Raw genomic sequence first — 25,411 nt, 5'->3', positions numbered from 1 at the left:
TCTCAAATGATTTTAAATCACCAAAACCATGAGACTTAAGGTTTAAAAATAATTCAGCAGCAAAGAATGCATAATCTCAAGTATGCCTAGGGCCAAAATAACTTGAAAAAAAACCTTGAACATGCTAAATTTAGAAAAAGAGACTATAAGTAAGCTAAGAACAGTGATAAAACACTAGTGTGATGTGCTTATAAATAAAAATGAAAGCTATTTAAAATCTACTCAGGATTAAACCTGGACCTGGAGTTTTGACAGAAAGCTTTCAAGGTTACAGTCATCTACATCTGAGAACGTCTGGGCAAGTCAAGGTGTCTAATCATGAACCTCATTGACTTTAGGGTTCATGGTGCTGCAGATTTACAAATGGGTTGGGTTTCCCTGGTAGCTCAGCTAGTAAAGAATCTGCCTGCAATGCAGGAGACCCCGTTTTGATTCCTGGGTTGGGAAGATCTGCTGTAGAAGGGATGGGCTACCCACTACAGTGTTCTTGGGCTTCTCTGGTGGGTCAGATGGTAAAGAATCCGCCTACAGTGCGGGAGACCTGGGTTTGATCCCTGGGTTGGGAAGATCCCCTGGGGAAGGGAACAGCTACTCACTCCAGTGTTCTGGCCTGAAGAATTTGATGGACAGAGGAGTCTGACAGGAGTACAGTCCATGGGGTCGCAAAGAGTAGGCCTTGACTGAGCGACTTTCACTTTCACACTATGGTTTCTGGAGCCTGCTAGTGGGCTGAGAGCTGAGCAGAGGGCCATTAGGACCCAGGGCTCAGTCCCAGGGTCTTTGAGCAACAGGTAAACCCTTGTCCTGGTAGAGTTCACTTCTAAAGTCCATCCTGGTCTAACAGCTATAATAAAATCACCAGATATTCCCTGAGAATCATCAGCAATTGGGTTGACCATCTTTCGTAATCAAGCTTTTATAAAAAGATGGCTAATGAAAGAATTGTTCCTTCTTGGTTTCTGTCTTTTCTCTCTCTCTCTCTTTCTTTTTTCTCACTTGCCTCTTTTGTTTTCTGTTTTTTTTTTTTTAATTTTTATTTTTTTAGTTTTTTATTTTTTAAATTTTAAAATATTTAATTCTTACATGAATTCCCAAACATGAACCCCCCTCCCACCACCCTCCCCATAACATCTTTCTGGGTCATCCCCATGCACCAGCCCCAAGCATGCTGCATCCTGCGTCAGACATAGACTGGCGATTCAATTCACATGATAGTATACATGTTAGAATGTCATTCTCCCAAATCATCCCACCCTCTCCCTCTCCCTCTGAGTCCAAAAGTCCGTTATACACATCTGTGTCTCTTTCCCTGTCGAAAGCTCTCACTTTTATGACTTTATTGGTGATATGATAATTCCTGTACTATTTCAAGGCATTATAGTTTTTTTGCACAGTTTCAAGTTATAATACTCCTTGACTTTTGGATGTGAATGAGTCAGTTTGTCAGTGGTTTCCTCATAGAAGGAACTGGATGAGTTGGTAAGATGAGCAGCAGGAGGAGACCTAGAAATTGTCCATATACTAAATGGCCAGTAATAATTGAGCTGTGAACCACAATCCTATATTCTAATAAATCCAGACTAAATACATCCCGCTGACCTTCCCTAACTGGACCCTCTGAAGTTGCCTGCAACCCCTCTAACACTGCCATGCATGAAGAGGAGCGTGAGTAATGGTAAAGTGATTGGGAGAGAAATATCCGACTGTTGCAGATTTTACAAAGTGTTAACCCTGTCTGTGTGACATATGAGATCTATCAGGTGAAGGGCCCTGAAGCTTACGCTTTCTTAAGTTCCAGGTGAATCTGCTTCTGTCACAGAGAAGTCAAATGGTAATAAAGGAATTCAGGATCCTTAGAACTCATATTTGACTAGGGATTAGAAAAGACCTCACTCAGGAGAGGACATTTGGGATAGCCTTGAAGGAGCAATAGGCTTTCAAGAAGCAGATGTTTCAATGAAATTATTTCAGAAGAATGAAACAGTCTTAATAAATACATGAAAGTTTTAACATTTTAGTATATTAAATATCATCTGTTGGAGATATTAGCAATACAGATTACCAGCCCTTACTCTGATGTTCTAATTCAGATCTGGACTGGAACATAGAACATGTTTCTTTCTTTTTTTACTGTTTATTTTTTAATCAAAAAATAAGTGCTGTACAATATTGTATTGACTTCTGCTGTATAACAGTGTGAATCAGCCATAAGTATGCATATGCCCCTCCCTCTTAATCCTCTCTCCCACCCCATCCCACCCTTCTAGGTTGTCACAAAGTACTGTGTTGAGCCCCTGTGTTATACAGCAACTTTCCATTCACTATCTATTTTACATATGATAATGAATATATTTTAGTGCTGTTCTCTTTATTTGTCCCATCCTCTCCATCCCCTACTGGGTCCACAAGTCTGTATGTCTGTGTCTCTATCTCTGCCCTGCAAATAGGTTCATCAGTACCATTTTCTAGATTCCATATATATGCATTAATATATGATATTTGTTTTTTCTCTTTCTGACTTACTTAATTCTGTATAACAGGCTCTGAGTTTACCTGCCTCACTAAAACTGACTCAAGTGAGTTAATTTCTATGGCTGAGTAGTATTCCATTGTATGCATGTACCACGACTTCTTTATCCATTTATCTGTCAGTGAACATCTAGGTTACTTCCATGTCTTAGCTATTGTAAATAGAGCTGCAGTGAACATTGGGATACATGTGTCTTTTTTCCATTATGCTTTTCTCAGGGTATATGCCCAGTAGTGAGATTGCTGGGTAATATGCTAGTTTTTTTTAAAGGAGTCTCCCTACTAGGATGCGTGTTTTTAATAAGCAACGAAAGGTGGTTCTGCTGCAGGTGACTGTGCTCAGTATTTTGAAAATAAAATGTGATGAAATAATGATATTTTTGGCAAAGTCTCTAAGTCTGACATGTTTATGAGTAGTGAGGATTGTGGTCATGGTAGGCAAATTAGGGATCTAACATATAAGATTGTATGTGTATTGGTTGCTTAGTCATGTCCGACTCTTTTCAACTCCATAGACCGAAGCCCACCAGGCCCCTCCGTTCATGGGATTCTCCAGGCAAACACACTGGAGTGGGTTGCCATTTCCCTTTCCAAAGGAACTCTAGAAAGAAGGAAAGTGAAATCACTCAGTCATGTCCAACTCTTTGCATCCCCATGGACTGTAGCCTCCTCCGTCCGTGGAATTTTCCAAGCAAGAGTACTGGAGTGGGTTGCCATTTCCTTCTCCAACGTATAAGATTAGGTTTACTTAATTATTTCAACAAAGCTTCTGGCCATATATTTAGTAGGCAGTAGTGAGTAGTAGTGAGTAGTGAGAAGAAAAGCTATGACCAACCTAGACAACATATTAAAAAGCAGAGACATTACTTTGCCAACCAAGGTCTGTCTAGTCAAAGCTATGGTTTTTTCAGTAGTCATGTACGTATGTGAGAGTTGGACTATAAAGAAAGCTGAGCGCCGATGAATTGGTACTTTTGAACTGTGGTGTTGCAGAAGACTCTTGAGAGTCCCTTGGACTGCAAGGAGATCCAACCAGTCCATCCTAAAGGAAATCAAACTTTGAGTATTCATTGGAAGGACTGATGCTGAAGCTGAAGCTCCAATACTTTGTCCAACTGATGTGAAGAACTGACTCATTGGAAAAGAACCTGATATTGGGAAGGATTGAAGGCAGGAGGAGAAGGGAACGATAGAAGATGAGATGATTGGATGGCATCACTGACTTGATGGACATGAGTTTGAGTAAGCTCTGGGAGTTGGTGATGGACAGGCAAGCCCGGTGTGCTGTACAGTCCATGGATCACAAAGTCGGACATAACTAAGTGATTGGACTGAGACTGAGTGAGCAACTATTGAAGATTCTTGGGCAGGATCATGGCATGATTGCAGCTGTACTTTAATTGAACAGCTCTGTCAGTTAAATGGATTGTGTGAGTTTGGGAAGACCAACAACAAGGGGTCTTGTTAACTAAAACTTATTAAGAGATGAAGTCCTGTCAAAGATGTGATATGTAAAACAGGTGGGTGAAAGGGACATTATAAAAAGGAAAAAAAAAAATTTCAAGGGGCTAGAAAGTGTCAAGAGTGTTCATGCTCCAGGGAGTAAAAGAAATGTGAAAACTGAAAAAGTTCATGTATATGGAATTTCAGGCCCATTTGGTATTGATGGAAATATATCTGCTCATTCATCGTTTACTTTTTTCAGAGCTTTTCAATCCTCTTTATGTTTTGATATGTATACATTCATATTACTATTATTGTTGCTTAAAGTTTAGAAATTCAGTATCTAAAGTGGGTAAAACAAAGCGCACTATTTCTAGAAAATGCTTTTTTTAATAATTTGGGAGTGAGGGGGTCACTTTGCACTTAAAAGCAAATTGTGTTGTTGATCACTTTGCTATTTCAGCCCTGCTGCTTCTGCTGCTAAGTCGCTTCAGTCGTATCTGACTCTGTGCGACCCCATAGATGGCAGCCCACCAGGCTCCCCTATCCCTGGGATTCTCCAGGCAAGAACACTGGAGTGGGTTGCCATTTCCTTCTCCAATGCATGAAAGTGAAAAGTGAACACAATAAATTCCAGCCTCCAAAGCCACATTAGCCTTTCTTCCATTAAAGTATGCATTCTATTCATAAATTTCCCTGCAGGGACAGAGGAGTAAAGCAGAGATTGTGTTTGTAGATTTTTTTTAGGTGCTTTAGGAAAAACAACATTTGTGAAATCTCCTTACACACAAACCTTCCATGCATTTTGGATAACCACAGAATTGAGTACTTTCTTAACTAGACTGGCTTTATAACTTGATGATAAACATGTTCTCATCTTTCCTTAATTGTTTTTTTTAAACTATTGATTATTTAATTTGATTCTCATTACTTGCATATTGGGCTTCCCTGGTGGCTCAGCTGGTAAAGAATCCACCTGCAATGCAATCCCTGGGTTGGGAAGATCCCCTGGCGAAGGGAATAGCTACCCACTCCAGTATTCTGGCCATGGATTGTATAGCTAATATAATTCTACTTACCTTTCCAAATCATGCTTAGGAATCTTGAATAAATTAATATTATTCTATGTGTACATTTGTAAAATTGTTTTACTTAAAAAAAATCTTGCCAGAAAGACTGATAAAAATGCTGCTGGTAAAATACCTAACAGGGGAAAAAATAAGAGAGAGAGAAGAGAGAACTAATGGTATCACACAGCATGATCAACTTTTGAAGCTGACCTTGCAAGTTAATGGTCTTGAATAATAATACTGTCCTCATGGCTAAAATCCAAGGATGCATTTAAGTATATAGGAAGGGAAACCAATTACCATATTCATGTATTAAGTTTATTTTTACCAAGCATGATTATTGGTTATTTCATTAAGATACTTTTTCTTTATTACAAGCCTTAGTATTTATGAAGAAGTGAAAATCTTTTAGAATTTCCACTAGTGTTTGAATCTGAAAGAAAGAATAATATATATACACACATAAATATCTATATATTTGTGTATGTATATCTGTGTGTGTTTGTATACATATATATATGTATATATGTAAATCTATATCCTGGCTTATATTCATAGACTTTAGTAAATAATTTCAAGTAGGTACCTAATTCATATGTATTTGTTTGCTCATTTTGACCATAACCAAAATATATTCATATACAAAAGGTGCACGTATATTGAATCTCCTGAAATCACTAGTAATTTAATAAATTTCAGTTGAGGCATAATCTTTGGTTGGAGTTATGTATTAAGGAGTGCTTTATAGGCCATGCCTTTATTTTGTCTTACAGATTAGCAGGGGAGAGAGAAGATGAACAGACCATAAGCCACGTGAAATGTGCAGCAGCAGGAATATTTAAAGGAGTAGAGTTGTATAGGGTAGGGAGTTATTGACTGATGAGGTCTCAGCTAGGGTCCAGCCTTCCTGTTCTCTAGGGATTGTGGAGATTCCTGGGGTGCAGTACTTTTGAGGGGTTATAGTTGATTTGCAATCTTACATCATTTTCAGATGTACAGTGTAGTGATTCAAAATTTTAGAGACTATATCCTAGCTAAAGTTATTATATAATATTGGCCACATTCCCTGTGCTGGATGTTACATTCCTGCAGTTTTTTTTTTGTACACAGGTTGTACCTCTTAATCCTCTGTCTCACCCCTCCTTACTTCTGTCTCCCCATGAAAATCTAAAACAATAAATAAATATAACAAAACAGAAACAGACTCGAGATACAGGACATTGTTGGTTCTAAAACACAGAAAGTCCTTCCAGGGGACTTTGGCAGTGTTTCCTTGTCATGACTAGGGGGAAAGAGTGTTAGTAACATCCACTGACTGGAGGCCAGGGATTTTGCCAAAGCTTCTGTGATGCACAAAGAAAGAAGGATTTGACTCGGGATATCAGTGGGGAGAGATCCTATTCTAAAGGGAAGTAGCTATTAGGGAGAGGCTGAAGATGTTGATTGTGTAGACAGCAGCGACATTTGATATAGCAAGTTGTCTATGATGGTGAAAGGGGAAGTAGAAAAACAAGTGAAGCAATTGGGGCCTGAAAGAGGATAAACTGAAAGGAAGAATTGTCTCTGTGTTAGAAGTTCTTTTATAGCAGATTGGATGTGGCTACTATCAAGTTCACACTGGGTGGCATTATCTTCTCTTGTTGAAGTAGGAGGTGAGAGCATCAATCTCATGGAAGAGAGAGGCCAGTGCTGGGCAGACTTCTGGAGAGTGGTGAAAGGTGGGCAGATGACTGAGAGGTGACGCAAGTCCCATGGAGGCTGTAGGTCATGAGTTGGCATTGGCTCCAGCCCTTACAGTGCTATGATTTTCTCAGGCAAGGCTCAAGCATTCAACACGGGAAGGGGGGAAGGCACTCTGCTGACGTGAATGGGGATCCTTAAGGCAGATGCCTCGTTGTGCGAATGCATGAGCGTTCACAGCACTGGTGGGGGCAGTTGGATGGTTAAGACCCTTGCCTGGCTGGTAAAGGGGAGTATAAGCCTTCATATCAGCTCTTTCAAAAATGATGTCTGTATTCCTAGATGCTTTCCATTTTTACTTCAGTCTCTATCAGTGTTGGGATTGCTTTGCTTTGCAGATTTTCAGTTCAGTTGTGTCCGACTCCAGCACCCCGGCCTCCCTGTCCATCACCAACTCCCGGAGTTTACCCAAACGTATGTTCATTGAGTCTGTGATACCATTCAGCCATCTCAGCCTCTGTCGTCCCCTTCTCCTTCTGCCCTCAATCTTTCCTAGCATAGGGGTCTTTTCAAATGAGTCAGTTCTTCGCATCAGGTGGCCTAAGTATTGGAGTTTCAGCTCCAGCGTCAGTCCTTCCAACGAACACACAGGACCGATCTGCTTTAGGATGGACTGGTTGGATCTCCTTGCTGTCCAAGGGACTCAAGAGTCTTGCAGATTTTAAACACTAGTTTTATCTTTCTCTGTAGTTTATTTTGCCTTCTGAAGGCACTCTGAAGCCCCAGACTCCATTTATCTGATGAATTGGAGTGACGGATAACATATTTAGTTAGTAATTGTGGCCCATTCCTTTAGACTCCTCTTTTGTTTTTCCCCTCTTGGCTTTGAAAGATCTACTTTCACGGCATTTTTAGATCCACCTCAAAAGCAGCTGGCACTCTCTCTAGGTTCCCAGAGACTTCAGACAGCAAACTTTGACAAAGTTCCTACAAAGAACTTTAAAGCAACATTTCCTTTGATTACATTAGGGACTATGGCTAGTTATGTAATGATTCAGGGTAGGAATTAGTCTGCATCTCTTAACTTCTGGCATCCTGGAGCATTTATCTTTTCATTTGGTGCTGCGTAAAGCTTCTTAGGAAAATCTATAGGCTTTTTTTCTAATTCTGGAAAATGAGGTGCTCACATGTGGCCTGGTGTGTATTCACAGATGCTCCTGTTACACAAATACAAAAGAAGCATTTTCTTCCATCCGTAGTATCTGGAATCACTAATGAAAACAGTTTCAGGCATGTGTCTAGAACTTGCAGTGCTTAGCATTACACCTTGATATTTTGGTATGATGCTCAAGGGCCATGGCTGTGGCTCAGTTGAAATTGTTAATAAATAAAACAGTGTTTTTAGCTTCTGAAGCTAGGCCCAACCTTGTGGGAGATCCTGAAATGGTGTCCCTTGATTGTTCTCTGCACAGGCTGGTCAGTGCAGCTCTGTTGGATGGAAACGGTGGCTACTACGTGCCTCGGTCTGGCAAGAGGCCCTGGGTATCTGCAAATGTGCTCTAAGGATAGCAGGGGACTGCGCCCATCAGCTGTCAGGCACAGCTTCTGCTTCTGCTCTGAACAATAGCCATGTGCCAGGGCACTAATTATTGGTTGATTTTCCTTCTAAAATAAGTGTCCTAATAATTTGTCAGAAAACCAACTTAAATTACTATAATGTTGCCTGCAACAGTTATTAAAAAAAAAAAAAACAAGCCTCAGTAAGAAATGTTTCAGTTTATTTCTGCCTGCAGTCTATAACTGGTAAATAGTGTAATTAAAATCTCGTTTGCAGGTTGTTTCCAAAAGGTTATTTCTGTGTGGGAAAACCCTTTGTTTTCTTCCTTAATACCCTGAGCTGTAAATTAAAGAATTAATAGCGTTTTGGGTGGGGGGGGAGGGGGGAGTCAGTTGGCAAATAAAGGTCCTCACTGTCTGTGCTCTTTTGGAATACCTCCCATCTTTCTGGGCCTCAGAGAATGTATTCTCTAGAAAAGCATGCATAATCTGCACCAAAATGAGCTGGTACCAGGGGCTGTACTGCCCAGGGATACAAATCAGGGACTTGATATTTGAAGATTAATTCAACTGAAATTCCAGAATATGTGAGTAGTATTACCTTGTATCTAGATTCAAGTGTTATCTATTTTTTTCTTTTAACCATGAGAGGTGAGATGGATATTTATGTAGGTAAATCTGATGCTGTTTGGAAAATGGGAACAAAAGGACTGGCTGGAGCATAACAGATTTCAATGAGGATGGGACAGAAAAGGTCCCTCCCCCACCTCTTGTTGGTTTTCTAAATATGTGATATGTATGTGTTTCAGTTCACAGGCAGCAAGAATGAGACATTTCCTCCTCAGTTTGGCATGCTGTCATGGAAATGCTGATGGGGTTATTTGACAGAGATGTAGCATATTAAAAAAAAATGTAAATTACATTATTATACCCTCTTCCATTTGGGACTCATTTTATTAAAGTTCTTTAAAGGTTTATTTTCATCTACAAACCAAGGAATTGTACCCTATTCTCTCTTGCCAGGATCCAATTAATGTAAACTTGAGTTTTCTGTGTGGACAGGGCCAGTGCATGGCCCTGGGTGATCAACTATTATTATCATTGCTTGCCGGTACATGACTTCACAGCCTAGCATAGAGCCAGTTGTCATCTTTCCATCTTTTGTACCCCCAAATAGCTCACTGGGGAGAATTTGAGAATGGGCGGGTGACAGGCTACTCTTTTTCAGAATGCAGAGATCAATCGTGGTTGGCAAGATTAAGCTCAGTGAGACATTTTATGGAAGAAACACTTTCCCCATATTCAACTTGCTTGTATGGGTGTTAATTTCTGTCTCATTAAAAAATTTTTTATTTTAGAAAGAATGATTTAATATGTAAAATAAATACCACTCTTGCTTGCTACATGTGCTCAGTTGGAAGGATATCAGATGAGTATTTTTATTATCCTACAAATTGTTACTGGTTCTAATAGTTACCTAATATTGAATGAGTATGTTTGGAATTCTGCAGATCATTGCCAAGTAATTTTTGGCTTTGAGTCTACAGGGAAGTGAATTTAAAAAAAACTAATGGAAGGACATAGATTCATATCTAAATTATCCATATGACTGAAATAATTGTACTTTATTTAAAATGAATCAAATATCTACAATATGCTATGGATTATACAGAGTGAAGCTATAACATAAGCCTTTTAAACTTAGAATACCTTGATCTCTAGCAGAGTATTGGTTCAAATTTGAATAATGCTGAACTTTTTAAAAGCATTTTTAAAATCAGTTTCAGTCAAACAGTTCTGGTGTATAGGCAAGTCAACTTTTTCATCATTTTTCTTTTTATTTTTTATATTATTTATCCATTATGTGTCTACATGCTTATTAACAAATGTCAGTACCCCTTACTATAAAACATTGAGTTGGAAGAAAATATTTTTAAAAATGAAACTTTAAAATGTTTCATCTTTGGGAACACTTAAAAATCATTGCATCATTTATTTGGAAGGTAGTATTAATTATGGACTTTCTTTAGGAAATACTGTCATATTTGTTATAAAACTCTATACATGACAATTAACATCGTCTTTGTAATAAAAACACAGGCAGCTCATTTTCTACAATATTCTGTCCTAGACAGAGTGCTTCTGTAACATACGAAGACCATGTATCTGTAGAGAGGCTATTTTGTCTATATAAACAAGGTTTCCTTATGATACTGCTTCTAAATTTCTCCAGTAAGGAGAGAAAGTCATTTTGCAGTCTGTTTTACCACTAACTGAAAGTATGCTCATGTGTTTGCACGTATACCCTTTCTGTGTTTAGCACCTGGGAATATTTCAGCTATTTATTTCCAAAACTACTTTGCTAACTTACCAGTATGACATTGATAAATGAAAGATTATGGTCACATTTATTCCTGGAAGATGTATCTATCCTACAAAAAATGATCCAGATCTTTGCCAGTTGTGGTAACATCACACTTTGATTGGAAGATGAGAGTTATAGCAGTTCATACCGGCTCAAAGCTTACGCTTTGCTAAACACTTATATGACAGCAGTAGGTCTCCTTGGGGAACTGATTTGCTTCTGGTCTCTAAACTGAAGCCAGTACACATATCCCTCTGCTGCTGCTGCCAAGTCGCTTCAGTCGTGTCTGACTCTGTGCGACCCCATAGATGGCAGCCCACCAGGCTCCGCCGTCCCTGGGATTCTCCAGGCAAGAACACTGGAGTGGGTTGCCATTTGCGTCTCCAATGCATGAAAGTAAAAAGTGAAAGTGAAGTCGCTCAGTCATGTCCAACTCTTCACAACCCCATGGACTGCAGCCCACCAGGCTCCTCCGTCCATGGGATTGTCCAGGCAAGAGTACTGGAGTGGGGTGCCATTGCCTTCTCTCTCTAGTTCCCCTTAATAATAAAACAAAATTGACATAGTTGACTTGCTGGAAATTTCTTAGAGGGGAGGTTAAAGAATCTGTATTCTGGAATTTAGTAACATAAAATTGAGAAAGAATTAGAAGAAAAAAATGCCAAAGATGACGTTTTTTCATTTATCCCTTTCTTTGCCTCTTTAATTATATCTTTGCATTTTCCTTTTCAAATAAACCAATTACCTTTCTGGTGTGATCCAGTTTACATGATAAGCATCAGGTTAGAAGGAAGAATAAATGATTACTTTTAATGATGATCAGCACAGCTGATGTGATGTTATGATTAATGAGTAAATGAGCAGTGAATGATGTAAATGAATCTGATTTCAAAACTTAACTATGAAAAGATGCTAAGGATGCTAAGATGATAAGAGTTTCTTTTTTTTATTAAATATAGTGTCTGTGTTAAATAACCTTGTGAGTACATTATCATTTAAAGGAAAGGTGAAAAAAAACCAAATAAATACTGTGTTCTTCACCTACGTCTTTACCAATGAGCAGAGATTGTGTGACTTTGTCTGTCAGTATAAGGGCCTTTATCACTCCATTGAACAAAGATGGATACACAGTCTGTGTATTATGTACTTATGTATTTTGAATGCATAAGTAGATGGTATGTGGACCTGGAGTCTTGAAGTGGAAAATGTTAAGTGAATATCTAAACAGTGCTGCTGATAACTTTTCATTAAGGATGCATGAGTCTGATGTAAGGAATGGTAAGAATGGCTCCACTGATTCTATCTGAGAGAGATTCAGGACCACGGGTACTACCTTTCTAAAGTTTGTGTTCCTAAAGCAGTGTTTACAGTGTCTTATTCCAAAGTGTATGGTCTTACTAAGAATGTCAGTAGTTCAGAGATGTTTCATGGCCCTAACACGGTGAATGTAGGGGATTGTTTGTTTTGGTCATTATACCCCATGACTGTATATTAAATAATGTGAACAGTAATGAGACCACACAACTTTTACAGCTGTAAAACAAGTGTTTATGGCCCAGGTATTAATATATTTTGAAACAGAACAAATGTGAAACTTATTTTACTACTCTGCACTGACTAATTCATGTGAAACTTCATCTCAATGGTTATTTAGAAAACAGTTTAAAAGACTAAAATGGACTTCATATCTCGATTGTCTTAAATCAAAAATTATTTCCTATAACATTTAAGTACACTTTCAGTAGTTTCAGTTCGATAGCTATTCTTCTTCCTTGTCCACTTTCTTCATTGGCCTTTGCTCATTCACCACTAAGAATTCCTTATATGTTCTTTTGTCCCAAGGGGAAATGGAAAAGGCAGGATTTGAGGAGTATCTGAAGAGGATTCTTTTTCAAGGTGTAAATTTTCCAATTTCTTCCTCTCTAAACTCTCCACCCTCTGACCTCTGCCTTCTATCCCTATGTTAAAAAGGGTAAAAATTTTGCAAATGAGTAAGTGATAATTTTCAGCTTTAGCAATGGTCTAGGCAATTAGACACTCATGTACATTCCTCCTATGAATATGAGGGTTTTTTATGATAATGTGTTGAGATGTATAAAACATTTTAGATATGTAGAATTTTTTTAATCCTTTAATTTTACATATAGGAATTCATCATGATTATGAGTTTTATATGTAGAAATGAATTACATATAAGAATGACATGTGTAGGGATATAACTATAGGAATAATCACTTAAGTGTTTTTATAACATTAAAAAATTGGAAACAACCTCAGTGTTTAACAGTAAATAAAAATATATTTGTATGCTTTATACTATAAAATACTCTTCCATTTAAATATGTATGGGCATAAATATGTTCACAATATATTTTAAGTAAAAAGTAGAGTATAAAATAATTGTACAGTGTATTAATCTCTTTTGTAGAAAGTATAAGAGAGCAGACATAACAAAAATCTTCATTCATCAAAGGGATGACCACAGAAAACATTAGAAACCATTGGAAAAAAGCTTTAAAATACCTTCTTTTAATTTATGTTCTCTAATTTACTTATATTAAGAATGTACAGTCAGAACAATAAAGTCAATTTATTTAAAAAAGCACAAAAAGTGGCAGAAAATAGAAGAGCTCTGTGATAACAATGAGGTTAAAGGATATTCACGAGTGAGGTGAGATCCATTGTATTAGATTCAGTACTCGGTTCATACTCTGAGTCCTGCAGTAGGATGCATGAGTCTGTAATTTGGATTTGCTGTATTTTGCAACCTTAAGGCCTGGTATGGATCCATTATTCTCCCACTGTGTCACAGTAGTGCTTTGCTGTGTCAGTGTACAATATATGAGATGAAGTGTGTATTTTTCAGTTAATTTACCAAGCTCTAAGCAAATGTAATCAAATGAAAGCAGGGTTTTCATGTTTATTACAGTATTAACCAGCTTAAGTACTGAAAATGTACAGCCAAAGATTAGAGGGTATAGTAACTTGGGAAGCCCTCTATCAGTTCTAAGTATGTATTGGACACTTACTATGTGCTTGGTGTGACTAGGAGTTAATGAGACTTCAGAGTTGACCAGATCACAGATGCTTTTCTCAGGATTCAGTTAACGTACAGAGAGAGAAATATATATGTATAAAAGAGCTGTAATAAATGATAGACTGCTTAAACTCATAGAGGAGATATAGAAGGTATGATAAGAAAGTTTAAAGGATAGTGAATCTTATCCACATGGGAGGATCAAAGAAGACGTCAAGATATTTTATTAGAGATTGAAAAATGGATAAATTCTATAAGTTTTTAAATGGACGAGAAGGCATTTTACGCAAGGGAATAGCTTGTACCAAGGCATCAAGGCAGGATTTTAGGTTCTTGCTGGGCAATGGTGGAAACATATTTGGAAAAATAGGTTGGCAACAGCTCTAAAAATTCTTAAAGGCCAACAAAAATTCTGGTTTATTTGCTAACAGGAAGTTGTTAAAGCTTGTTTGTTTAGTTATTTTGAGTGGAAAAAGGGCTTTAGTCATAGATGTATTTAAAACTCAAATAAAAAGAATGAAAAGGAAAAGAAGGATCAGCTGTGATGTGAGATATTGATTTCCAAGAAGACAAAAGGCTGAGGCTTCAGGGCTGGGTGTTGGTGGGAATGGGAGTGCCGCAAACACATATGGAAACTTAGGAAGAGAAGTAGGACTGGGAACACAGACGACATGGTGTGTTTTCAACATAATGGAGATGTTGCTGGATAATCTTTCCAACATCAGAAATAAGGACCACCTGGCGTTGAGGAAAAGTTCAAGTGGGGGATACTTTTTCATGAAATCAAGTCTCTTCCTGTCTTCTTTTCTTCCTTTCCTTTCTCCCTCTCCCCTTCCTTTCTGTTGTATACATATCAATCTTTAGTTACCTTAAATATTGATAGTCGTATAGAGGTATAGACATCTCTATCTGGTGGGAGAATACTGTAGTAGCCATCTTAGTGGTCAGGGATTGGGAGTTGAAACCTTAATAAATTAATGGTCTAGACATGCATAGAATATATTGTTGAGATGCCTAGAAAAGGAAGAGAGGGAATGGGTGTCAAGAATTTTCTTGTCTTTTGCCATCGTGAACAAATTAAATGTATATGCAGAGCAGTACAAAAGCATTCTACCATACTACACTTGGAGCTTGTGTGATTTATTTATGAATTTTGTGGCTTTAATGTTTGTCTTTTGCCCAGGCTTCATACTGAATCTATTCCTGATTTCAACTGGCTACTCAGTTCAGTTCAGTCGCTCAGTCGTGTCCAACTCTTTGCAACCCCATGAACCACAGCATGCCAGGCCTCCCTGTCCATCACCAATTCCTGAAGTTTACCCAAACCCATATCCATTGAGTCAGTGATGCCATCCAACCATCTCGTCCTCTGTCATCCCCTTCTCCTCCTGCCCTCAATCTTTCCCAGCATCAGGGTCTTTTCAAATGAGTCAGCTCTTCACATCAGGTGACCAAAGTATTGGAGAGTCAGCTTCAACATCAGTCCTTCCAATGAACACCCAGGACTGATCTCCTTTAGGATGGACTGGTTGGATCTCCTTGCAGTCCAAGGGACTCTCAAGAGTCTTCTCCAACACCACAGTTCAAAAGCATCAATTCTTTGGCGCTCAGCTTTCTTTATAGTCCAACTCTCACATCCATATGTGACTATTGGAAAAACCATAGCCTTGACTAGACAGACCTTTGTTGGCAAAGTAATGTCTTGGCTTTTTAATATGCTGTCTAGGTTGATCATAACTTTCCTTTCAAGAAGTAAGTGTCTTTTAATTTCATGGCTGCATCACCATCTGCAGTGATTTTGGAGCCCAGAAAAATAAAGTCAGCCACTGTTTCCCCATCTATTTGCCATGAAGTGATGGGACCAGATGCCATGATCTTAGTTTTCTGAATGTTTAACTTTAAGCCAACTTTTTCACTCTCCTCTTTCACTTTCATCAAGAGGCTCTTTAATTCTTCTTCACTTTCTGCCATAAGAGTGGTGTCATCTGCACTTCTGAGGTTATTGATATTTCTCCCAGCAGTCTTGATTCCAGCTTGTGCTTCCTGCAGCCCAGCATTTCTCATGATGTACTCTGGCTACTAGAAACGAGGAAAAAGAACATCCATAGACTTTCTGAGTGAACTTTCTCACTTACCAGGTGAAAAATAATTGCTGTAGTAAAGTACAAAGTACTCACTAAACCCTTGAGAAAACAGCCAATATACTTCTTCTGGTTAACTAAAACGGACTTTATTTGAAAATATGCAATAAATTGAGTTATACCATATTGTCTGTGTAGCATCTTTGTGACTTTCCATCTTCTAATTTGGCACAGTAAAAATATCAGGACTTCACAATTAGATCAAAAGTACATGACTCACTATAAACCTCAGTGAGCCTTCCTTCCTTTCTTTTTCCTGTTTTCTCCCTGCCTCTTTCTTTCTTTCTAAATGTATGTAGTACTCTAAAGCTTTCTGTTATTCTGTAAAGTAAGACTGATGGTATAGTCTTGCAGGACTCTGGAAAACCTTGCATATAAGATATGTAAAATATTCAGTCCAGTGCTTGGAGTTTTTTAGAATCTTGGCACAAGACACCAGGCTGAATGGTTTCTAGAGCGGGTGATCTTCTACATAAACCAGGACTTCTGGGAACATCTGTTCTATCACATGGAATATGAACTGGGTCACCTGTGACATCCCTGGCCAGGGTGGACCTTCAAAGACTGTTTTTGAGCCATCTGTGAGATTTTCTTTTTAATACAACTCCACTATATTTTAGCTTTTAAATATGATTTTAGGAGCATTATAATCAAAATGGGGTAAAGAAATAACTACTCTTCAGTGAACTCTAAGCACTGGACCAAATGTTTTATACATCTTATGTGCAATTTCTTCCATAATCCTATAAGATTATACCATTGCTCTTATTTTATAGAATAATAGAAAACTTTATAGTAATACATATATTTAGAAAGAAAAAATGAAAGTGAAAGTCAGTCGTGTCCAGCTCTTTGTGACCCCATGGACTATACAGTCCATTTGATTCTCCAGGCAAGAAAACTGGTGTGGGTAGTGCCTATCCCTTCTCCAGGGGATCTTCCCAACCCAGGGATAGAACCCAGGTCTCCTGCATTTCATTGATGACTCAAAAATATTCTCTGAAGTCCATCCTGGCCGTGGATGTCAGAGGTGACCCTGTTCAGATTCCTTTTGATAAAATAGATGTTCCCAGAGGTCCTGCTTTATGTAGAAGAACATTTGCTATAGAAACCAGTTGAGCCTGGTGTCTTGTGCCAGGATTCTGGCTCTCTAAGGAGTTACACATCAACTCTGGGACCTCCCCTCTCTTCCCTTGTCATGAGCCTGTGCAATTGTACTGCTATATTGGCCGTATTTCCCATCTACTCCAATGAGTCACAACAGAAAATCCATCATCCTCACAGACTTCGGCCATTTTGTGTGTTTGGGTCAGTGATGGTAGAGTGTATTATGGCTGGACAGGAATGTAAACCCTATGAGAATGGTTCTTCTCCGCTTAAACCTTCAGACCTTGCCATGGCTCTTAACATCATCCCAGATTCACCTCCTGTGCTTTGCATTTCTCACTCACATCTGGATCTCCCTTCCTGAGCTTCCTTTCAGAGCCCTCAGCCTTATTCTTCCAGAGAAAGAAAGAACAGAGATGAGGTCAGCTGACAGTCTCATAAATTCAATAGACAACTTTTAGGGAGGAAGTGGATTCCTAGAGACAGGACTGCCTATTTATTTTTACTAAGCATTTCCTCATCCTCTCCCTCAGTATCATTTAATGACATTATTAACCTTCCCCTTTCAAGATTTTAAGTACATTATTATGACAAATGCGCCTTTAAAAACAAAACTTTTTAAGAAAATGTTAATCAGCTGAAAGAAACAAAGCCAGTTAGTTACATGCTGTTAGTTTTGTTTCCCATGTGACAGACATATTTCTTTGATGTCTGCAGAAGTGGCTTATTCATTAGAATTAAATTAGACAAATGGCACCATTGGCTCATGTCTTCATTTTTGTAGCACGTGGCCCTTTGCAAGGGCCTGCTTTAGAGATGATTCTCAGTTTGCCAATCAAGTTACCACAAATCTGAGTCATTTTTTTAACCTTTAAGAATTTTTCATAAATCCTTTCCTTCCATGGATGTTGCTAGGGGATTTAAATGGTTCTCCTCAGCTAATATCTAGCTCTGTATAACATAACGTACTGAAGGGAGGTTTTCTCCTCAATAGTGCAGTTTGTTTAGGATGGTCAGAGGCAATTTGTTGGTTTTGGTAGGATCTCCTGAATTTAAACACCTTAAGTGTTCTTTGGGCTTATCATCTTGTCTTCAGAAAGCCTAACAACTGTAGACCTGATATAGCATCAAATATTACAATAATTGCATTAAGGGCACCGTGCATTGCTTGTACTATAAAAAGCAATCTAACCTCTTGGAAGAAAAAAATCAGCAGCCTGTGGCTCATCTTGAGCTATGTAGGAAGTAAAAACCTACTGGAATCCTGGAGCTCCTGTCTGTTCTGTGAATGCATCCCGGGAATGTAGTCTTTGAACAACACGTGGGCATGGCAGACATGTTCTAGAATATCCACCATGCCTCTGTTCTGACTCATATGCATGTTTGGCTTGTCTGTTTTCCATTTAGAAAATAAACTTTCTGGGTCTAACAGTAATTTGACCTCTGCTTGGCATTAGTTTAATAAAAGGTCATACTCCTCACTTGTCAGAACCATCTTGAGCAGACATACACAATGCTGGCAGCTCTAAGTGGAGAGCCATGGCAGTTAGCTACAAAATGGAAGAGTGCCTCTCTGAATATCAGAAACTGTAAAATTTAACTTCTTTCTCACTATCTTTTACAGACTTCCCTGGTGGCTCAGATGGTAAAACGTCTGTCTACAATGCGGGAGACCTGGGTTCAATCCCTGGGTTGGGAAGATCCCCTGGAGAAGGAAATGGCAACCCACTCCAGTACTATTGCCTAGAAAATCTCATGGACAGAGGAGCCTGGTAGGCTAGAGTCCATGGGGTCGCAAAGAGTCGGACACGACTGAGCGACTTTCCTTTCACTGTCTTTACACTCCTGATATTTCTCTTTTTCTTAAACCAACTACAGCATTTGTGGTTGTATTTCATAGGATAATCGTCCGGACTTTAATTGCTCAGACCTGAGGCTAACCTGTTGTGTGACTTTGCAGTGGAATTCTTTGTTTTGTTCTTTTACTTGGGTTCTTTTTCTTTCTTCCCACCTTCGGAGCATTTAAGTCTGAGCATGACTTAAATTTGAGTATATCCACAACAAAACAAGCCAGAAGATGCATTTAGTTTCTTCTATTAAGCAGAGATACAGAGAAGGGGAAGTAGGCACTTCGTGTTGTCAGACTCCTCCGGGAATAAAGATTTTTACTTGCCTCCAGTGTTTGCTGGAGTTAACTTTACTCTTCTTTCTTTCTCATCTCTTACCTTTTGGCCATCTGCCTAGCATTGACAATGTTACTGTCATAGGCTGACCAACCAAGATTATTAGCATCCTAGGATGCTACAGGCATGGTTACTGAAAGGATTTACTATATTATCTAGAATCTTAACTTTGTATCATAGCGTAATGGTTTTTATCCATTCTGTGGTTTGGATTTGGTGGACAAATGTAGAAAAATTGACATCAGATCCCATTAAAAAGTGATGATTTTCTTGTCTGTGAAAACTAATATTTCTATATTTAGAAAAAAATTGAAATAAAAATTATGTGTGCAAATGCTTGATATGCCTTTTTAAAAACACCATGTTTTCAACTTCATTTCTTGTGTTTGTTTTTAAAGAGTAAATTTAAGGGCTGTTTTTCTGAAGAATGCTGAGTCACTACAGTGGTAGGTAGTGGGATATAGGAAAACAGTCCCAGATTTGAAACATATTCTGTTCCCGCCCCCCCCCCCACAAATGTTCACAACTCGTTAGGTTAACTCTACTGACTTCATCTTTTGAAATGAAATTCTTACAGCATCTACTTAGTACCTTGTAATGACCTATATGGGAAAAGAATGTAAAAAAGAGTAGTTATATGTATATGTATAACTGAATCACATTGCTATACCCCTGAAACTAGTACAACATTGTAAATCAACTATGCTCCAATAAAAATTTAAAAAAATTATCAGTTAAATTTAAAAGTAAATAAAATGCTTACAGTAGCATCCAGTGATTATATCTTTGGTAGATTCTTAAGCTTGTCAGTGTTTGCCTGAGAACTGTAAGGTATGACCAGAAAATGAAAAACACATCTGAACATTCTTTTTGAGAAGATGGTAACTTGCCTCCTTTGCTTTCCATTTAGAAATAAGACTTATAAGTTCTATAGTAATTTGGCTCAGTATCTAGGAAGCACTTTGCTGAATAGTTTGTTGTTGTTATTTAGTCGCTAATATCTGACTCTTGCGAGCCAATGGACTGTAGCCCTCCAGGCGCCTCTGTCCATGGGGGTTCTCCAGGCAAGAATACTGGAGTGGGTTGCCATTTCCCTCTCCAGAGGATCTTCCTGACCCAGGGATCGAACCCACATCTCCTGCACTGGCAGGCAGAGTATTACCTCTTTGCAGATTTTCATAATCTCCAAATTAGAATACAAACTAGGATACTATCCCTTTAAAAAAAAATCCCAGTGCAGGAAAAATGGCATTCTACCTTCTTTTTTCATTCAGTTTCTGATTAGTATAATATATACAACATTGTATACAACAACCCTCTGCCCAGTCCATACATTCTTGCAAGAAATTTCAACTTAAATGGGAGACTGGGTTATTAAAATTGGTTTTCCAATTTTTAAGTTATGGAGTTTGAAAAATAAAGTACCTAAAAATGATACTGTTTTATCACTTAATATAGCAATGCAGTATGTTTTTTTCAGGGAAAACTCCCTAGGAATTTCAATTCCATAATTATAATTTCCATATTAGATGCTGACAAGCATGTGGTTATTATCCATTTACATTGTTTGGAACAGCAGAATGAAAACAAAAGTTTAGTATCTTTTTTGTTCGTGACAGACAGTTGACATCAGTATACTGTATTTTTTGTTCCTCTCACTGTTAGTCAATTTGAAATCGCTTTAAACATTACTCGCAGTTCTGGTAATCATCTAGTTTGTGTTGCTACCCTGAGATGCTCCTGGATGTGATATCTAGCAGCATTGTCAGAGTTCGCTTTCATTCCTAGGGTTTCTGAACAAATGGGGGCCTGGGTTTCACCAGGGCTACTATCAAGTTGAATTTGCTGATGAAGTGAGGATTCATGTTCCTTTTTCAGCATTGCAAATACACTACTCTCCTCACTTCTCCATTCTGTGCCTCATTGTGGAATACCTTAAACCCGAAAGGCATCTCTGCAAAATTATTTCACACTTCATATTCTTATAGTTAAGAAAGAGGAAGGTTTTGCATCTTAAAATGATGCATGTGTGCGTGTGTGTGTGTGCGTGCTAGGTTACTTCAGTTGTGTCTGACTCTGTGAACTGTAGCCCAGTGGAGCTGAGAGGGCAGTCTGGCTTCCCTGACTCAGGAAAACCGAGATGAGGGTCAGGACACTCATCGTTGGGCCAGCAGGAGCATCACACGGGAAACACGAAAACAAGGCAGAGAAAATAGTGGTGATGAGCAAATAGTGATGAACTTTGCTCTTTTCTTCTTTCTTAAAATCTAAGGAGAGTTTTCAAAATAAGCATTAGCTATGGTTACTGAAAACCTTATCTCAATGACATATACAGGTGAACTACGGCAAGAGAGAAGAGAAAATTCTTCTTTTCTTTGATCGTAGGGATAAGAAAATAGAAAATAAAATAGTGAGGTTAAATGTTTTTGAGTTAAAAAAAATGTCCAACTATAACATAATTGTAAAAACCCAAGGATGCAAGAAAAATGTGAAGAGGAGGAAAAATAATTAGAACACCTTCTCCCCACCCACCATTGTTAATAATTTAGCATATTTTGTGCTGTCTCTTTTGGGGTACGTTTTTCTTCACCTGCTATCCCTCATGTATAATTTCGTGTGGTGCTTTTCTGGCTTACCATCGAATCATAAGTATTTCTCATGGCATATGTTTATAAATATAATGTTTACTATTTGATGATTATGCCTTAGCTGATCTCACTATGGATTCCTATAAATACCCAAATTGGCATGTGTGTATTTATAATCTTTGTAAATAAGAGATATGGTGAATATTTTGTCCATAAGCATTTATCTACATTTTATATAATTCTCATTTAATGAATTTCTAGACCTGGAAATATAAGATGGATAACAAGCAGATTTTAAGAAGGAAAGTAAATATTAGGAACATTTAAAGGAGATGGAGGGCATTTCAAAAACCTCCCACTTTTAGCCTTTTGTCCTAAAGTCTTGAAGTGTACATTTTTCTTTACAGAAATTATTTTCCTTGCTATGACTTTGGAGACTTCTTGACTCATCTTTTTATGCAAATTGTGGAGTTAAGTTTCAAGTAAGACAGCACGCAATATCTGGGTTAGAGTCGCTGTACCATTTTCTTCTATTTCTGTTTCTTGCTAAACCTTCTAACTCAGGGCTGTATTTCCAGTCTCTTTAAAATTTCCTAGAATTTCTCTTAAATGTCACTTATTTTAATAGCTTAGCAGTGGCATTGCTGCTTTCTGGCAGCGTCCTGATAGCAGCATCAAAGCAAAGAGCTAAAATTTTACTCACTTTGATTGATGAGCTCATTTTGTTACAGAGGACAAATTGGATTTTTTTAATACTGGTAATAAAAATTAATGTGCGATGTTGCTTTTCAAATGTTATTGGATCTCTGCCTTAATATGGGTTTCAGCATTAAAAGTGCTAACAGATAACTTGACCAGAAAGTTACCTCCTTCCCCTTTTATCTACCCTCAAATTAAAAGGTGGTTTCCTAATTTTTTCATCCCAGTATATTTATGTGTGTATCATATCTGTATTGACTGAAATAGGGTTGAGGGCTGTGGAGAGAGCAGTGCGGTGAGATAATAATCTGTGTTTCAATTTTCCATCTAATTATGATGTCTATTTCTTCTTTATTTTAGCACCTCCAAGATTTACGCGAACTCCCGTTGACCAGACAGGGGTCTCTGGTGGAGTCGCCTCCTTCATTTGCCAAGCTACAGGAGACCCAAGACCTAAAATTGTCTGGAACAAAAAAGGAAAGAAAGTCAGCAATCAGAGATTTGAGGTATTAGGTCCATTGTTCTGTTTCTCTGGGGGAAGAAGGTATCTGTTGGAAGTTTGGTCTGTATGTTACTTGTTTTACTCTGATACAGATGATCACTGAGACGTGTCATTCTTTATGTTGTTTGGGATGGAAAAGTTCACTCTTAGTGGCTCTGACTTTTAAAAAGAGAATTTGATGGTTCATAAGACTGTTATCCTCCTTGTATCAGGGCTCAAATAGTGTCGTTAACATCCATCTGTAACCTCATTTTCAGACTGCTTCCCCTTAAGAGGGCAAGATGCAGTCTCCCATCCTCCCACATCTAAGACTAGAGGATGAGTGAGAACTTCCTCTGCTATTGGATCTTTCTGAGTTACGTGTTCATTCCAGAACCAATCTTTGTGAACAGCTGGATGGTACAGGCTGACTAAGTTAATCAGAATATACCTGAATTACTGGGAATGAACTCAGTTCCATTCAACCCTGTGGTTTGAAATGAAGGAGCAGTGTTTTCCTAAAGGGAATTCAAGTTCCTGTAATCTAGAAGGAGAATGGATACTGGGCAGCAAGTTTAGTTAACCACTATACTTCACACCTGTGTTTTAAAAGTAGCATGGACTAGAATGAGAACTTTTGCTCCAGTGCGTTTGTGTAAAAAACTGCTCTGGAAGAAACATACTCAAACAGGTTGATAGTTGATAAACCTGTTGAAGAAATCAGTTGCATTACTCAAGAAAGCTCAGTGCACTGAAGATGGTAAAACATACATCAGATATTGTTTCTGCAGGGTGTTTTGAAGAAGCCTTATGATATATAAATTTACTCATTCTGGAGATGTAAAATAGGTGATAAGCTGCACAGAAGAGAATTAGAAGAAGCATACAACATCATGCCTGTAATTTATAGACTGGTTCTTATAGGGTACTGGAACCTCCAGCTAATACTTAATATAACATTCTGTTCCTCCTACATGAGTTTCTGGTCTACTTCATAGCCTAATTTACATTTTGGCAAATTAAAGTTATTCCCAGTTAAAAGAAATATAGCAGCTACAAAACTCAGAACACTGAGATTTTACTTATTTTTCAGCAGTTCTCACAGAGAAATAAATGGACCAAATGCATAAAGGGCCTAATTAATTACACTGGTAAAATTGAAATCTGGACTATAATTTGGAGGGGGGTTCATGTTTGGGAATGCATGTAAGAATTAAAGATTTTAAAATTTAAAAAATAAAAAACTAAAATAAAAAAAAATTAAAAAAAAATAAAAGAACTGAAACCAAAAAAAAAAATTGTGTTTGAAGATCAATATTTATAATGATTTAAACATAAAAGAATATCTTAATCTTTAAGAAACATTTCCTACATCATATAGAAAGAGATGTGTATGTATGTAACCCCTGGTACACATAGACTTTTTAGTTTAAATTAAATTGAACTTTTTTGTCAAAGAGAATTTTGACATCAGGCTTGCTTGTAATCATGACTTCTTGACAAACTCTTTTAACAAAGATTAAATTATAATAGTAAACATTTCAATGCACGGAATCTGCTCAGTACATAAGTCCTAATGAGCATCATATAAACAGATCCAGAAAAAATTAATCGTTTTAACACAAAGCAGATATGTCAAATAATATCTAGTCTTGGGCTGTGAATTTTTAGTGTCTGTAACAGTATATTGTCTTTTTTGGTTTCACTGGTTTCTAAAGCCCGTGTGAGTGCGGTTGATTTTGTTACGCCTTCTGTCTCCACTGGCAAGTATAGCATCTGGCCTAGAGATGCTATAATCAATACCAGGTGTTAAATAGGATTTTCAAATTGGAAATTACAACATTAGCACCTAATGGGGTGCTAATATGGGGTATACAGTTCGTTTGTTGAACTGTTCAGGCCTAAGCCTAGGAAATAGTTCTGAAATATAATTATACAATGACAGGTAACAATGAATCAAAAGTTATTAAGAGATTAGATACTGAGTTCTCATCACAAGAAAAAAAATTATTTTCTTTTATCTATATGAGATGATGGATGTTAACTAAACTTATTGTAGTAATCATATCACCATATATGTAAATCAAACTTTCATTCTGTACACCTTAAACCTTATGCAGTGATGTATGTCAGATATTTCTCAATAAGACCAAAAAAATCAAAATCAAAATTAGTATTAAAAATGTTTAAACCCTTCTCTACATTAAGCCACGGGAATTCTCTCACTACACACACACGCCCGTGCGCGCGCGCGCACACACACACACACACACGTATATATTAAATTATGGCATATTTGACAAAAAATTCAGTCTCAAAGTAACTTTAAAACTTTATTCTCCCAAGATGCATAGTAGATTCCTTCTAAAATGTGTGATATTTTTAATAGAGTTGAAACTAAATTCTGGTACTTTGAGAAGTGGGACATTTGGCTATCTCTGTGAATTTAGAACATAAATGGAATGTGAAAAGGACTTGAAATGGATATATTTTTAAAACTTTCAATCCCTTTTCCCCCATATGTTGACACT

At 37.7% G+C, this 25,411-nt stretch overlaps 1 protein-coding gene across 15 annotated transcripts in view; it reads left to right on the top strand.

Annotated features, from left to right (window-relative positions):
- PTPRD (protein tyrosine phosphatase receptor type D) overlaps positions 1–25,411 on the top strand; it is a 443,130-nt gene that overhangs the window by 81,643 nt on the left and 336,076 nt on the right. For all 15 annotated transcript variants that reach the window (XM_069576561.1, XM_069576552.1, XM_069576559.1 and 12 more), the window contains exon 2: positions 22,760–22,905. In XM_069576561.1, coding sequence (XP_069432662.1) covers positions 22,760–22,905 — 146 coding nt within the window. The remainder of the gene's footprint in view (positions 1–22,759; positions 22,906–25,411) is intronic.

This window comes from Ovis canadensis, chromosome 2, assembly GCF_042477335.2.
Source record: "Ovis canadensis isolate MfBH-ARS-UI-01 breed Bighorn chromosome 2, ARS-UI_OviCan_v2, whole genome shotgun sequence".
Lineage (NCBI taxonomy): Eukaryota > Metazoa > Chordata > Mammalia > Artiodactyla > Bovidae > Ovis > Ovis canadensis.
The sequence above is the reverse complement of the archived record's forward strand: the minus strand, read 5'-3'. Positions and strand labels throughout refer to the sequence as shown.